We start from the raw sequence: 12,484 nt of genomic DNA on the forward strand, positions 1-12,484 counted from the left end.
GACAGCTACATGACTTCTCTTTGATTCCACCTATTTTCTCTATATATCTCTGTTTGAATTTCCCACCTGGCTTTACTCAGATAAGCTATTGGCTGAAACAGTTTTATTCATTAGCCTATAAAAGCAACACATATACAGAAGGACATCCCACATCATCTCCCTTTTCTGTCTAAATAAAAAGTAAGGTTTTAACTTTAACATAGTAAAATTACATATAACAAAACAGATATCAAGTGAGAATTACAATTTCAATATTTAGTCTATTTGTATCTGGCAAAATTAAAGAAAACATTCTATCATCTATTTTTTTCTTGTGAGTCCAAAGTTTCATGTCTAATTTATTTTTTATCATAACTAATAAAAACTTTAACTATCAATCTTCAACTCTTCAAAGACCCCAGAGGGATATACTATTACCTAAGTAAACAAGAAGTACATTGTATGCAACTTCCAAAACTCTGGAATTGACAGAGACCTCTTACTTCCTGGACAGTCACCCAAAGTTCTTCTGTAACATTGGGGCATCCATCTTCAGCCTACAGGCCCATAGTATCCAGCAGACTTTTATATGAAGCAGGAAATTTGAAGATCTATTCTGCCTATATTGGCAGTTTGTCAGTCACTTTCTTCTATGTCCTGCAGAATGTCTGGCAGTATCTTTAGTGGAGCAGGAACCCTGAAGTACTGTCTCACCTTCTTTTGGCAAGTTCAGCAATCATTTTTCTGTAGATCTGGCATGTCCAGTTTATACAGCATACCCTAAAGCAGTCCAGACAAGAGCAGTTTCTTGTGCAAATGGCTAGCCTTGTCAAACTGAAAGCAAATTCCATAACGGGTATCTCCAGTGCCCATCAACCTCTCTGAAGTATTGATGTTGCCAGAAACAGACATGTCTCATTGTCGAGAAAAGTTTAAGTTCTTAAAACATTTTAAATGCTATATTCTGTAGGTCTTTGGAGTTCTGAAGATTATCTATCTAACTGAAATATATCTCTATATATCCAGAAAACATAATTAAAATTTTAGTCATTACAGATAACTATCTATTAATCTGTATTTCTTAACTATGCATTACATTTAAAAATGAACTACATAAACATAATACCTTAAGCAAGAGTAGAAATATATAAGTTTAAATACATAGTATAACAAAATTGACTTTAAATTTATATCAATAAACCAAAATCCATACCAATGTATTCATTTCTATATCATATCCCCCTTAGTTTCTTTAGAAATTGGCTGTGACCATTAAGCACTTATAATCAGCCCCCTTTAAATGAAAACAAACATTTATAAACAATCATTTGGGGAATTTGGGCATTATTTTCTTCAAACTGCTTCCTGCTGTTGGTTGGACAAAGTATTTTTAGGGTTCACAGAGACCTTTTGGGGATGATGTTTCATCAAACCACATTAGCCTGGAAAGAATCCACACATTCTCATCTTCTGTGGGAACAAAAGCAGAACGTCTTTTCCATAATAACATATCCTTAGACCCAAATTTTGAAGTCAAGATACCTTTAAAATATATATGTTGGTTTAGCTTAGCAGCCCCCAGAATCAAATGTCTCTCTGCAGCCAAAAAATTCAAAGAAAACACAATAATATGCATAATCTAGATTCTCTGTGTATTTTCAATCTTTACGTGGCTTATTTTTCTTTACTCCCTTAATCTATGACTGTCTGTACTTTTACTGTTCCTAAAGACTTCTTTTCATAACCATCTATACTCTTTTTCTTCTCTCTCTCAAGCCTACATACATTTCTCCAACACTGTGACCCATTCAGAGGTCTTTTTTATTTGAATTTGTCTTTATTGCATATCGTAATCATTTTCTGACCAGGAGCACTTTTTAAAATACTAAGTGGCATGGTTAGGACTGAGGCTGCTTTGCCTTTTGAACCTGCTCAGTCAAATAAGGCAGAGGTCCATTCACCACCAGCTCCGTGAGCCATGCTCACTGCCCCAGCTTCAGGAACAAAGCAGGTCTATGTTGCCATTAAGAAACTAGTAGCAGCTGCTCACAAATCCTGTTTAAGTGCAGAACCTCCCAAAAGAGCCAGAGTTCATGCTGGCAACACAAACCAGGAAGTCTTTCTGTAAAGAAATTTGCCATTTTTGCCATTAAAGCTGAGAAAGAAAACCTCTTAAAGGAGCCATGCCACTGTTTGACACCAGCAAACAGAACCTGTCTGAAAATATGCTGCTACCAAGAAACTGTGCTTATCTCTGTTCTTTTGTGTCTAGAATTCCTTCCCAAGCTCTCTCAGGTTTTATGTGGATGTAGTTGTCCATGTTGGCACCATGTTGTAGGTAGACTGCTCATTTAGTTCCTGGCCTCCCTGACCCGAATAATCACACAAAAACTATACTAATTACAATACTGTTTGGTCAATAGCTTGAGCATATTTCTAGCTAGCTCTTACATCTTGAGTTAACCCATTTTTATTAATGTGTGTGTCAGCATAAGGCTGTGGTTTACCAGGTAAAGTTCTGACTGGAGTCTGTCTCCTTCAGCAGCTACATGGTGTCTCTTTGACTCCCCCTACTCTCTCTAAATAGCTCTGTTTGGATTTCCCACCTGGCTTTACTCTGCTAATCTATTGGCCAAAACAGCTTTATTCATTAGCCAATAATAGCAGCACATATACAGAAGAATATCCCACATCAAAAGGAATAAACAGCCGGGCGGTGGTGGCGCACGCCTTTAATCCCAGCACTCGGGAGGCAGAGGCAGGCGGATCTCTGTGAGTTCGAGACCAGCCTGGTCTACAAGAGTTAGTTCCAGGACAGGCTCCAAAACCACAGAGAAACCCTGTCTCAAAAAACAAACAAAAAAAAAAAAAAGGATAAACAGCCAGATGTCTGATCACAAAACCTGAACCAAATGTGGAAACAAAAAGGAGAATCCAATCAGAGGGCTTGAAGAATATCCAAGGAAAGAGAGTGCACACCAAGGCCCCCATAGAAATAGAACAACCCCTAGGGAGCTGCACAGGGTTCTCAGAGGTTGGAATTCAAGGTATAGCCAGAAATAATAGGGGTCAGCCACAAGGGTATCAAGTGTCCAATCAGGACTGACTTCATTTGAGGCTGTTGAAGGTCCTCAAAGTTTTTTTAAGAGGCATATGAACTGAGTATATTTATCTTCTAGAAAGATCTTTCTGGCAGCAGAGTGTATGGGGGATTGAAGGGAAAGACTTGAGGCAGCCATCATGTAGGAAGAAAGGAGACAGAGGAGGAGGTGCTGAACACCATTCTAAATGCTTCATAGAGACTCCTCTGGTCCCCTTAACAGCCATATGCAGTAGGTGTTCTCATTGCGCCCATTATATAAATGGCAAAACTAAGACGGAGTGAGATCAAATTGCTTGCTGTGAGTTTATAACCAGTTAGTGGATTCTATTCAGCCACCCCAACTCTGGAACCCACAACTGTTGCATAACTACTGATGTAGTTTAGGAGAGAGGATGAAGTGTTGCCTAACCCTGTCGGCAAAGGTGGTGTAGAGAAGATAGGCAAGAGGGAAGGGGAAGAAGAGCAGGGGAAACGTGAGATGAGGGCACACACGTCGCCAGTTGGGGCAGAGGCGCAGGTAACAGAACAGGCGTCAGGAGAGAGCGTGGCAGAGCGAGAGCAGTAGTCCTCAAACCATGGATTGTCACCCCCAGGAGGTGACTTACCAGAGCGCCTGCATGTCAAATATTTACACTATGATTCATAACAGTTATGAAGTAGCAACAAAATAATTTTATGGTTGGGGTCACTACAACGCAAGGAATGGTACTAAAGGGTCGCAGCATTAGGAAGGCTGAGAACCACTGCTCTAGGGTGCTGTACATACTGAGTTTGCAGCATCTGGGTAGCTTAAGGGAGACTACATGTAATCATCACACACAACGTTGGGACTTAGGAGAGAAGCTGGGAACGCAGGTGCTAATGACATTGACCGGTGGTACTAACTGAAGCCACAGAGGTAGGTGGACTCACCACAGAGAGCTGACAGAGAAAGACAAGAAGGTCCAGGTAAGACATCCAGGAACAGCCATCTGGGACAACTTTTAAGCAGCAAATGACACCCAGAAAAAGTCGGGGTAAATGATCAAAGATGAGAAGATTTGAACAGTCACCGAAAAGGTACGAGCCCTTATACACTAACATAGGATATGTCTATGACACTTTGTGAAGGTGCAAGACAATACAACTAATAAAATATTGTCTTTATTGAAGAAAAGAGGAAAGAAAAAACACATTTGTATTTATATGGAAAAATCTGGAAAGATATACACACAAAGATATCTGTCGTGGGGCTTAGCAGTTAAGAACACTTATTCTTGGAAAGAAGCTGAGTTTAATTCCTAGCACCTATCTGGTGGCTCACAACCATCTATGACTCCAGTTCCCTGGAATCCAACATCCTTGTCTTACCTCCAAGGGCATCAGGAAGGCATGCGTGTGTTGCACATACATATATGCAGACAAAATAGTTACATGTATGGTTTTTTTGTACAATATGGAGTAGCTTAAGATAGGGTATAGCCTGGTCTCAGCAATGTGGATGGTAGTCACCATGGGAAAAGATGAGCGGAGAGAAAGTTTCAGGTTCTATGTATGCGCTTGTGTATTGCTTGTCTCATTTTGAGGCTGCTTGTCTTGAGATACTCTTTTGCCAACACAAGAACAATTTAACTGAAGAAAAAAGGTTGCCAGGCACCCTCCCCACCAGCCAACCCATGCCTTACTGGTCCCCATTCACAGAGTAGGAAAAGAAACCCTCTGGAGCATGTTTGTGGCGCTGGCAAATAAGAGGCAGGGAAGTACGGAGAGCAACTGTGGAAAGGAAGGTGGTGTAACAGAGGCAAAGGATTCTGAGACAGAGTGAGAAGGACTAAATTCAGGCTAAAGGGGAGAGCCAATTGTGGTGCCAGAAGGCAGATTCTCAGCGGGGGAGATGGCCTCGGGTCCCCCTGCAGGGCAGGGGCTCAAGAGAAACAGAAGTACCTGTTCTCTTGCTGACCCTGAGAGGAAGGAAGGAAGTGTGAGTGCAAGTTCAGACAAGTCCACCAGTGGGGTCTGGGGGTGCCCACATCTTCCTTGTTAAAAAAAAAAAAAAAAAAAAAAAGAGGCATAGTCTGGGAAGGAAGCTGACTTCTGCCTTCAGTTTGGTAGTCTCCTCCAGAAACCATCGGAAGACATGAAAAGCCCAAAGGCTCCCCGCAGAATCCCCAGTTAGAACCTGAGCCTGAAGTCAGAGTCCCAGAACAGATTAGCTACTCCTCTGTAGGACACCTCCCTCGGGGGTGGGACATTTGGTCCCAAGGGCCTCCAGGACTTCCCCATCGGTAGCCCAGGTCGGAAGCTTCCCCATCACAGCGGCTTCACTTGCTGCCGGTCCAACAGCCCTGACTGCTTCCAAGCCTTGAGGCACAGGGAGGTCGGGCCGCTTCACTCAGGACAGCATTGTGGAGCGATTGCAGGTAGGAGAGCTGATCCGTCACTGTCTGGGAATGCACTTCGGGTAGATGGGACCTAGAACTCTGCCTTTCCTGGAGCCCTGAGAAGTGGCGCACTGCATTGTATAACCTTAGAGCTGCAATCTCCATTTTCAGTTATCCGGGGCTATGTCAAAGCTCTTTCTTCAACAGGCACACACCATATCTGCCCTGGCTCATACAGAAGCCGCTGGTCACCGGTGTCCACCGAGCCCTCAAAATGTAGCTATAATGGCCAATTAAGTAAATTAGTTTTTTAAAAGTTATTGTGTGTATGAATGTGTACCACGGAATCTGTGTGGAGGTCAGAGGGCAACTTTGTGAAATCATTTCTTCACACGGGTCTAGGGATCCAAGTCAGATCATCTGACAAGCGGCGAGTGTTTTTGCTGACAGAATCATCTCCCCAACTGCCAGTGAGATAAATTCTACTCTATTGTAATTACTTTTCATTTAGAGTTAAATGAGCTGTGGCTACAACTCTTGAGCAGAGACGATTTGGAACAGCCTAGCATTGTCTAGGAGAACACCAGGGCCCAGGGGCAGACGATGTTCTTGCCCTGACCCCTGAGGGCAGGACCAAGATTAGAACTCTTTTTTAAAAACAAAACAAAATAAAACTTTAATACGGGCTTTCACATCGCCCAGCTTAGGCTACATAGGAGGAGAAAAAAAAAAAAAACAGAAGTGGGTGATTGAGAAATGTCCAATCTGGGCTCCTTTTCCACACTAATGGTATTTGATTGTCTGACAAGAGCAGGACCTGTGGAAACCTGAGGCTGGCTGAGGCTGGCTGAGGCTGGGAGCCTGCTCCTTGTGGCATTTGATAAAAGAACACTTAAGAGCAGATTTTAGAATCAATTTAAAAAGTTCACAGCCCAGTCCAGCTGTGTCACTCGTTGCTTCACCTCCTGGGACCTGGTTTCCTCACCCAGAACGTGCCGACTGCATAGACTAATGAGAGGGATGAAATATACAATAAATGGTGAGACGCCTGGGAGACTGCAAGCCAGTCGGTCACCCAGATTACAGCTAACGTGACGGCTGTTGTCCAGGCCAGAGCGTGTGAAGGTAGGTGCTCCCAGGACTCAGCCCTGGAAACGAGGTGGGCTTGCTCCTCTCACAGACCCTGACTGAGGTGGGATGGAAAAGAACAGCCATCCGTAGAAACTCTATCTCCATTCTAAGATTCACAGGACAAGCTAGCGCTGTGTTGTGTGTGCATATATGCATGTCCACGTATGTGTGCTTGTGTGTGTGTGTGTGTGTGTGTGTGTACGTATATGTGTGTGTGTGTCACACGCATCTGCCACTAACCCATGAGTAACCATCCCTGCACTATCAGGCTTTAGAGTCCACTGGCCCAAGATCACTTCATTCTTCCCCAGCGGGGGAAAGAAACCAGACAATGCTAGGAGTGTTTGCTCAAGCTGGATGCAAAGACCCTTTCCCTAGGGTAGACCACTTCAGACTCTGGTGTGCGGCTAATGAGAGGTGGTGGAGTTCCAGCACTGTCCCATGGGCATGCAGATAATGGATGCCCATGACTCTGCCTTTTGTAACCCTTTCATTTGTAATTGCTCGCAAAGGGGACAAGATACATCCCTGGTGTCTCCTTTTCAAAATGTGTCCATTGTAGCAGGCTTTCTCTGGGGCCACCAACCAGCTCCCAAACCATGACATGGAGATTTAGTATTAGTTATGAGTGCTCGACCTTCTCTTTCGCTTGTCTTAAAACTTAACCTGTTTCCCTTCATCTACATTTTGCCTCAGGACTTTTTACCTTCCAAAAGAAATGGAAATTCTGTGTCCTACCCCATGGCTGTCTGTCTGGTGGCCGCCTGATTGGATGGCCCTGGGCATCTCTCTCTTTTTCTCCCTTATTCTCTCCCCCTCTTCACTCTCAAGCCTGTGTTTCTCTTCCTACTTGTTCTCTCTGCCCGCCAGCCCTGCTTATCCCTCTACCGCCTAAATAATGGCCATTCAGCTGCTTGTTAGACCAATCAGGTGCCTCAGGCAGGCACAGCGACACATCTTTACATGGTTAAACAAATGCAGCACAAACAAATATAACACATCTTTACGTAAAGTAATATTCCACAACAGTCAATGTTTTTATCACTTTTATCCAAAGGCTGTTTTCAAAGGTGAGGGTGTTGGCTCCCAGGGTGGGTCAGCAATGCCTTGGAACTGACATCCTCAACTCACTGCCAAGTAGACGAGCCAAGAAAGCACAGCAGCACCCAAAACTGGGCCTGTGGTCTGCACCAGTGGCTGGGAGAAAAGGAAAAGATAAGGCAGGAAGGGTTGGAGACCCCTGTCAGGTGAAGCCACTCAGAGGTGAACAAAAGGACGAAGAATCTGGGTGCTTTTGAAGAGTTTAGGGGAGACAGAAACCAGAAAGTGGCTGCAAGTGCTGGGACCTCGGTGTTCAGCTCTGCTGTGTGGTTGAACTGCCCTGCTTAAAACAGAGAGGGCTGGAGAGATGGCTCAGCGGTTAAGAGCATTGCCTGCTCTTCTAAAGGTCCTGAGTTCAATTCCCAGCAACCACACGGTGGCTCACAACCATCTGTAATGGGGTCTGGTGCCCTCCTCTGGCCTGCAGGCATACACACAGACAAAATATTGTATACATAATAGATAGATAGATAGATAGATAGATAGATAGATAGATGCTTAAAAAAAACAGAGAGAGAAACAGCACAGCTGAATGGTAAGGTAGGCCCACTTGGAGCTGCTGGAGTAGGGAGAGTCAGACCCTGGCTGCAGGAGCCAGTGGCTTTGAGATCCTAGCAGAGGGAGGTAAGGTCCTGAGCAAACCCCTTCCTTTATCTGGGCCTGTTTCCTCCCCCCACTGAAACCTGGGGAGACAGGCTAGAAAAACCTATTGGATCACTTCCCAATATGAACTCTCTAAATCCATAAGATGACTCCATCTGTGGGCCCGGCTAGGAATTCATGTTCAAGTCATCAAACGTGTCCCACACCCTCAAGAGTTCCTCCCCTGCTTGGGCAATCTAATCCACCCCTCACTTCCTCTAGACAGTTCTCACTACCGCCGCTCTTCATGGGTTACAGCTGCCTAGCTCAGGTGTTCCCACAGGAGAAAAGTTAGCTTGCTGGTGAGTCTGGAACAACCTGTATTACTATCTAGAATTTCTCTCTTTGTCCCTCTGTGCCTAGCCTGACCCTGGGTATTTCCCCTTCTGTGGCTGGACCCCTAAACATTAGGCCTCCTTACCATAGAGGAAGAACTCCTGACCCCCTTCCTACATCTTCCAAAAACTACTTAGAACTACCTGCAGCCCAGCCACTACCTGCAGCCTTCCCAAGTCTGCCTACCGTCCTTGCCTGGGCTTCAAATGGGTGTGGAGATGCAACCAGCACTGGGCCTCCCACACCCCTGCATTTATGGGCTGTGTTTCTCAAGAGAATGAGAATTAGAGCTGTAGTAAAATGACTGGCTTATCTGTCGTCGAAAAGATCAACTGAATGTTTGGGGCCCGTAAAGTTCCCTCATGCTTGAGTTTTTTCTTGCACCATCCCACCCGTGGAGTTTCTGGGCTAGTGTGCCAAGGAGTTGGTACTTCCATTCAATCCCGCAGCTCCTACTGCATCCCGGAGGCCACGATAGGGCACTCAGCTGAAGATGTCTGGCTACCATTCCAGCAATAGCTTTTTTGTTAATTTGCAACCTAAGGAGTAGCAAAAGATGGTGATGCCCAAGTTTCCAAGCAATAAGAGGGGACTGTGCCCACACTTTCTGAAAGATAATTCAAGAATTTAGATATACATGAAGTCGTAGCTCTAGAGTAGAATATGTGCTTAGCATATAGCCAACCCTCAGGAGGAATAATAAAGCAAAATGCTTAGGCATTGAGCTTACCTAACGTAAGAGGTATGATCTTCCAGTGTTAGACTGGAAGCATCGTAGAGTTGTAATCCAGCAGCACCAGGACAACCCCATGAGCGCAGCTGGTTCCTGAGCCTCTCTGGACCTCATCTTCTCCCCTCCCCCCAGGAAACAGGGGCCAATTATGCCACTAGTGAGGACGAAGGGTAACCTTGCACAAAGCAGAACTCAACTGTCATCTCCCATCCTTCCCTTTGTCCCTTCAGCCACTAACGCATCCCTTCTAGAAATGAGCACATTAAGACACAAACAGCACTCTCGTCCCTTTGCCCGCGACTGAGTGTTGCTAGTTCCTCCTGGCCCTCTCCTCTGACTGTCAGCCTGGCATCCCGCCTTCGTGGTCTCCGTATGGAACATCCAGCCTGCCCTTGCTGCCTGGGACTGGGAGCGACTCACAACCCTGCTTATTCCCTGGTTTCCAAGATCTAGCTACCTACCAAAATCAGGTGGTCAAGTTGAGGAGCAAGCACTTTTACTCAATAAGTCACTTCCCCTCCACTTCCCCAACCTGTTGTTTGTTTTGATTTTTGCTGTTGTTGTTGTTGTTTTGGACAGGTTCTCAGAAGGTCTAGGCTAGGCTTGAACTTACTTTGCAATCAAAATCATCCGATTGATTTTTCTTCCTCTGCCTCCCGTACGTGGACTGCTGGGATTACAGGCATGTGCTCTCCCACAATTTATTCAGTTTTTATTGAGTTCTGGGAATCCAGCCTAGGACTATGTGTGTGGCAGGCAAGCATTCTATCCACTGAGCTCCGCCTCCAACCCATATCTGTTACTCTTTTTTAAAGTGATTTTTAAAAACTTTTTATGTGTGTGGGTGTTTCTACTGCAAGTATGGATGTATACCATGTGCATGTCTGGTGTCTGAGGAGACCAGAAGAGATTATCTCATCCCTTGGAACTGGGGTTACAGACGTGTGCTGAAAACCAAACCTGAGTCCTCTGCAAGAGCAGCCACTGCTCTTAACCACTGAGCCGCCTCTCCAGCCCCACTTTTTGTTATTTTTATTGTTATTTTAATATTTGTAAATGATTTTTGTAAATTTTGTGATTTGTTTTGTAAAACTGTGTGCTCTCCAATTAACCTTTTTGTATTTAATGTTTTATTAGTATATTTTATTTATTCACAACAGTGAGCTTAATGATAACATTTTCACACATGTATATAATGCATTTGTACATTCTTGGCTACACAATAAGTTTGAAGCCAACCAAGACCCTACTTCAAGAAAAAAAGTGTCTTGAAGAGAACTGTAATCTTTATCCCCCCCGCCAAAAAAAAGTCTACTATTTTGTCTCAAACGCTTACTGCTATCATCTTAAAATTTGAAGGGGAAAATGTCTTCCTTGTTCTATGCAAGCCAATGTAACAAATCCTTACATCCTAGTTCCTTGGTTGGAAAGACAAGAAACAGGGTCACTTTGCTATGTAGTAACCATCATCTCCTCTATTGACAGGATTAAGTTTACCTCAAAATGGGAGAATTCAATGTGGAGAATTTCAACATTGAATATTTCTTCAGTGGCGAAATTGATAATTACAATTATAGCTCTGACCTGCCCCCCATTCTACCAGATGCTGCCCCATGCCACCCAGAGACCTTAGAAATCAACAGATATGCCGTGGTTATAATATATGTCCTGGTAACCCTGCTGAGCCTTGTGGGAAACTCCCTGGTGATGCTGGTCATCTTATACAACCGGAGTTCCTGCTCCGTCACCGACGTCTACCTGCTGAACCTTGCCATTGCCGACCTGCTCTTTGCTCTGACCTTGCCTGTCTGGGCTGCGTCCAAGGTAAAGGGCTGGACTTTCGGCAAAGCCATGTGCAAGATATTCTCATTCGTGAAGGAAGTCACCTTCTACAGTAGTGTCCTGTTACTAGCCTGTATCAGCATGGACCGCTACCTGGCCATCGTTCATGCCACAAGCACACTAATCCAGAAGAGACACTTGGTCAAGTTTGTATGCATCACCATGTGGATACTGTCCATATTTGTGTCCCTGCCCATCTTAATTCTGCGTAATACCGTTAGGGCAAACTCTTTAACCCTAGTCTGCTATGAAGATGCAGGTAACAACACAACCAAGTGGAGGATAGTCTTGCGCTTTCTGCCTCAGACCTTCGGCTTCCTCCTGCCGCTGCTGATCATGCTGTTCTGCTACGGGTTCACACTGCGCACGCTCTTTAAGGCCCACATGGGGCAGAAGCACCGGGCCATGCGGGTCATTTTTGCCGTTGTGCTTGTCTTTCTGCTCTGCTGGCTGCCCCACAACCTGGTCCTGTTCGCAGACACCCTCATGAGGACCAAACTGATCCAGGAGACTTGTGAGCGCCGCAATGACATTGACAGGGCCTTGAATGCTACTGAAATTCTTGGCTTCCTGCACAGCTGCCTTAACCCCATCATCTATGCGTTCATTGGCCAGAAGTTCCGCTATGGGCTCCTCAAGATCATGGCTACTCACGGCCTTATCAGCAAGGAGTTCTTAGCCAAGGAGGGCAGGCCTTCATTTGTTGGCTCTTCTTCAGGGAACACCTCCACTACCCTCTAAGCCTGTCCACCTACACTGTGGCCCTTCAGGGTCCTTTCTTGTCCTTCAGCATGGCTCATGTACACAGACTGTAGTATCTGAATTGAATTACCCACACACATTTCAAAGTTACAGGGAGACAGAGGCTACATTCTTACCAGAGCCCCCACTGCAGAGTTTAGAACCCCTACCCTGGCTGTTCACTCCTTCCATATTGTATGCCTACTGATGCAGTTGGTCCATCCCAACACTGGACCCCAAATACTCTTTTCTAAGAAGCACAAATTAGAGTTAGAGCGAGATACTTCCTCCTACCCATCAGAGTCCTTACCAATAAAAGGAAGAAGTAGAGAAGGAGGAGAGAAAATAGAAAGAGTTATTAAGGAAGTAGAGAAAGGGAAAGTTTTCCCCTTACTGGTAGACCTGAACGGTATCCCAGCACAGTGGGACACAGCATATCGCTTTCCTTAAGACATTAAATATAGAACTATCACATAATCCATCAAGTTCACCTCTAAATAGACACCCAGAAGAATT

The 12,484-nt window shown here is 44.8% G+C and overlaps 1 protein-coding gene across 1 annotated transcript; it reads left to right on the forward strand.

Annotated features, from left to right (window-relative positions):
- Positions 1-5,446: 5,446 nt before the first annotated feature.
- On the forward strand, positions 5,447-11,968 carry Cxcr2 (C-X-C motif chemokine receptor 2). Its single transcript, XM_041650980.1, has 2 exons — positions 5,447-5,481; positions 10,871-11,968. Exon 2 carries the CDS (start codon positions 10,889-10,891, stop codon positions 11,966-11,968), a length of 1,080 nt encoding a protein of 359 aa, XP_041506914.1. The 5' UTR covers positions 5,447-5,481; positions 10,871-10,888.
- Positions 11,969-12,484: the final 516 nt, after the last annotated feature.

Source organism: Microtus oregoni, unplaced genomic scaffold, assembly GCF_018167655.1.
Source record: "Microtus oregoni isolate MIOR12 unplaced genomic scaffold, Mior012 000004F_ref0000308, whole genome shotgun sequence".
Taxonomy (NCBI): Eukaryota; Metazoa; Chordata; class Mammalia; order Rodentia; family Cricetidae; genus Microtus; species Microtus oregoni.

Bases quoted from the DNA above. Each gene is read 5' to 3' on its own strand.
- Cxcr2 (XM_041650980.1), top strand. From the start codon at position 10,889: ATGGGAGAATTCAATGTGGAGAATTTCAACATTGAATATTTCTTCAGT.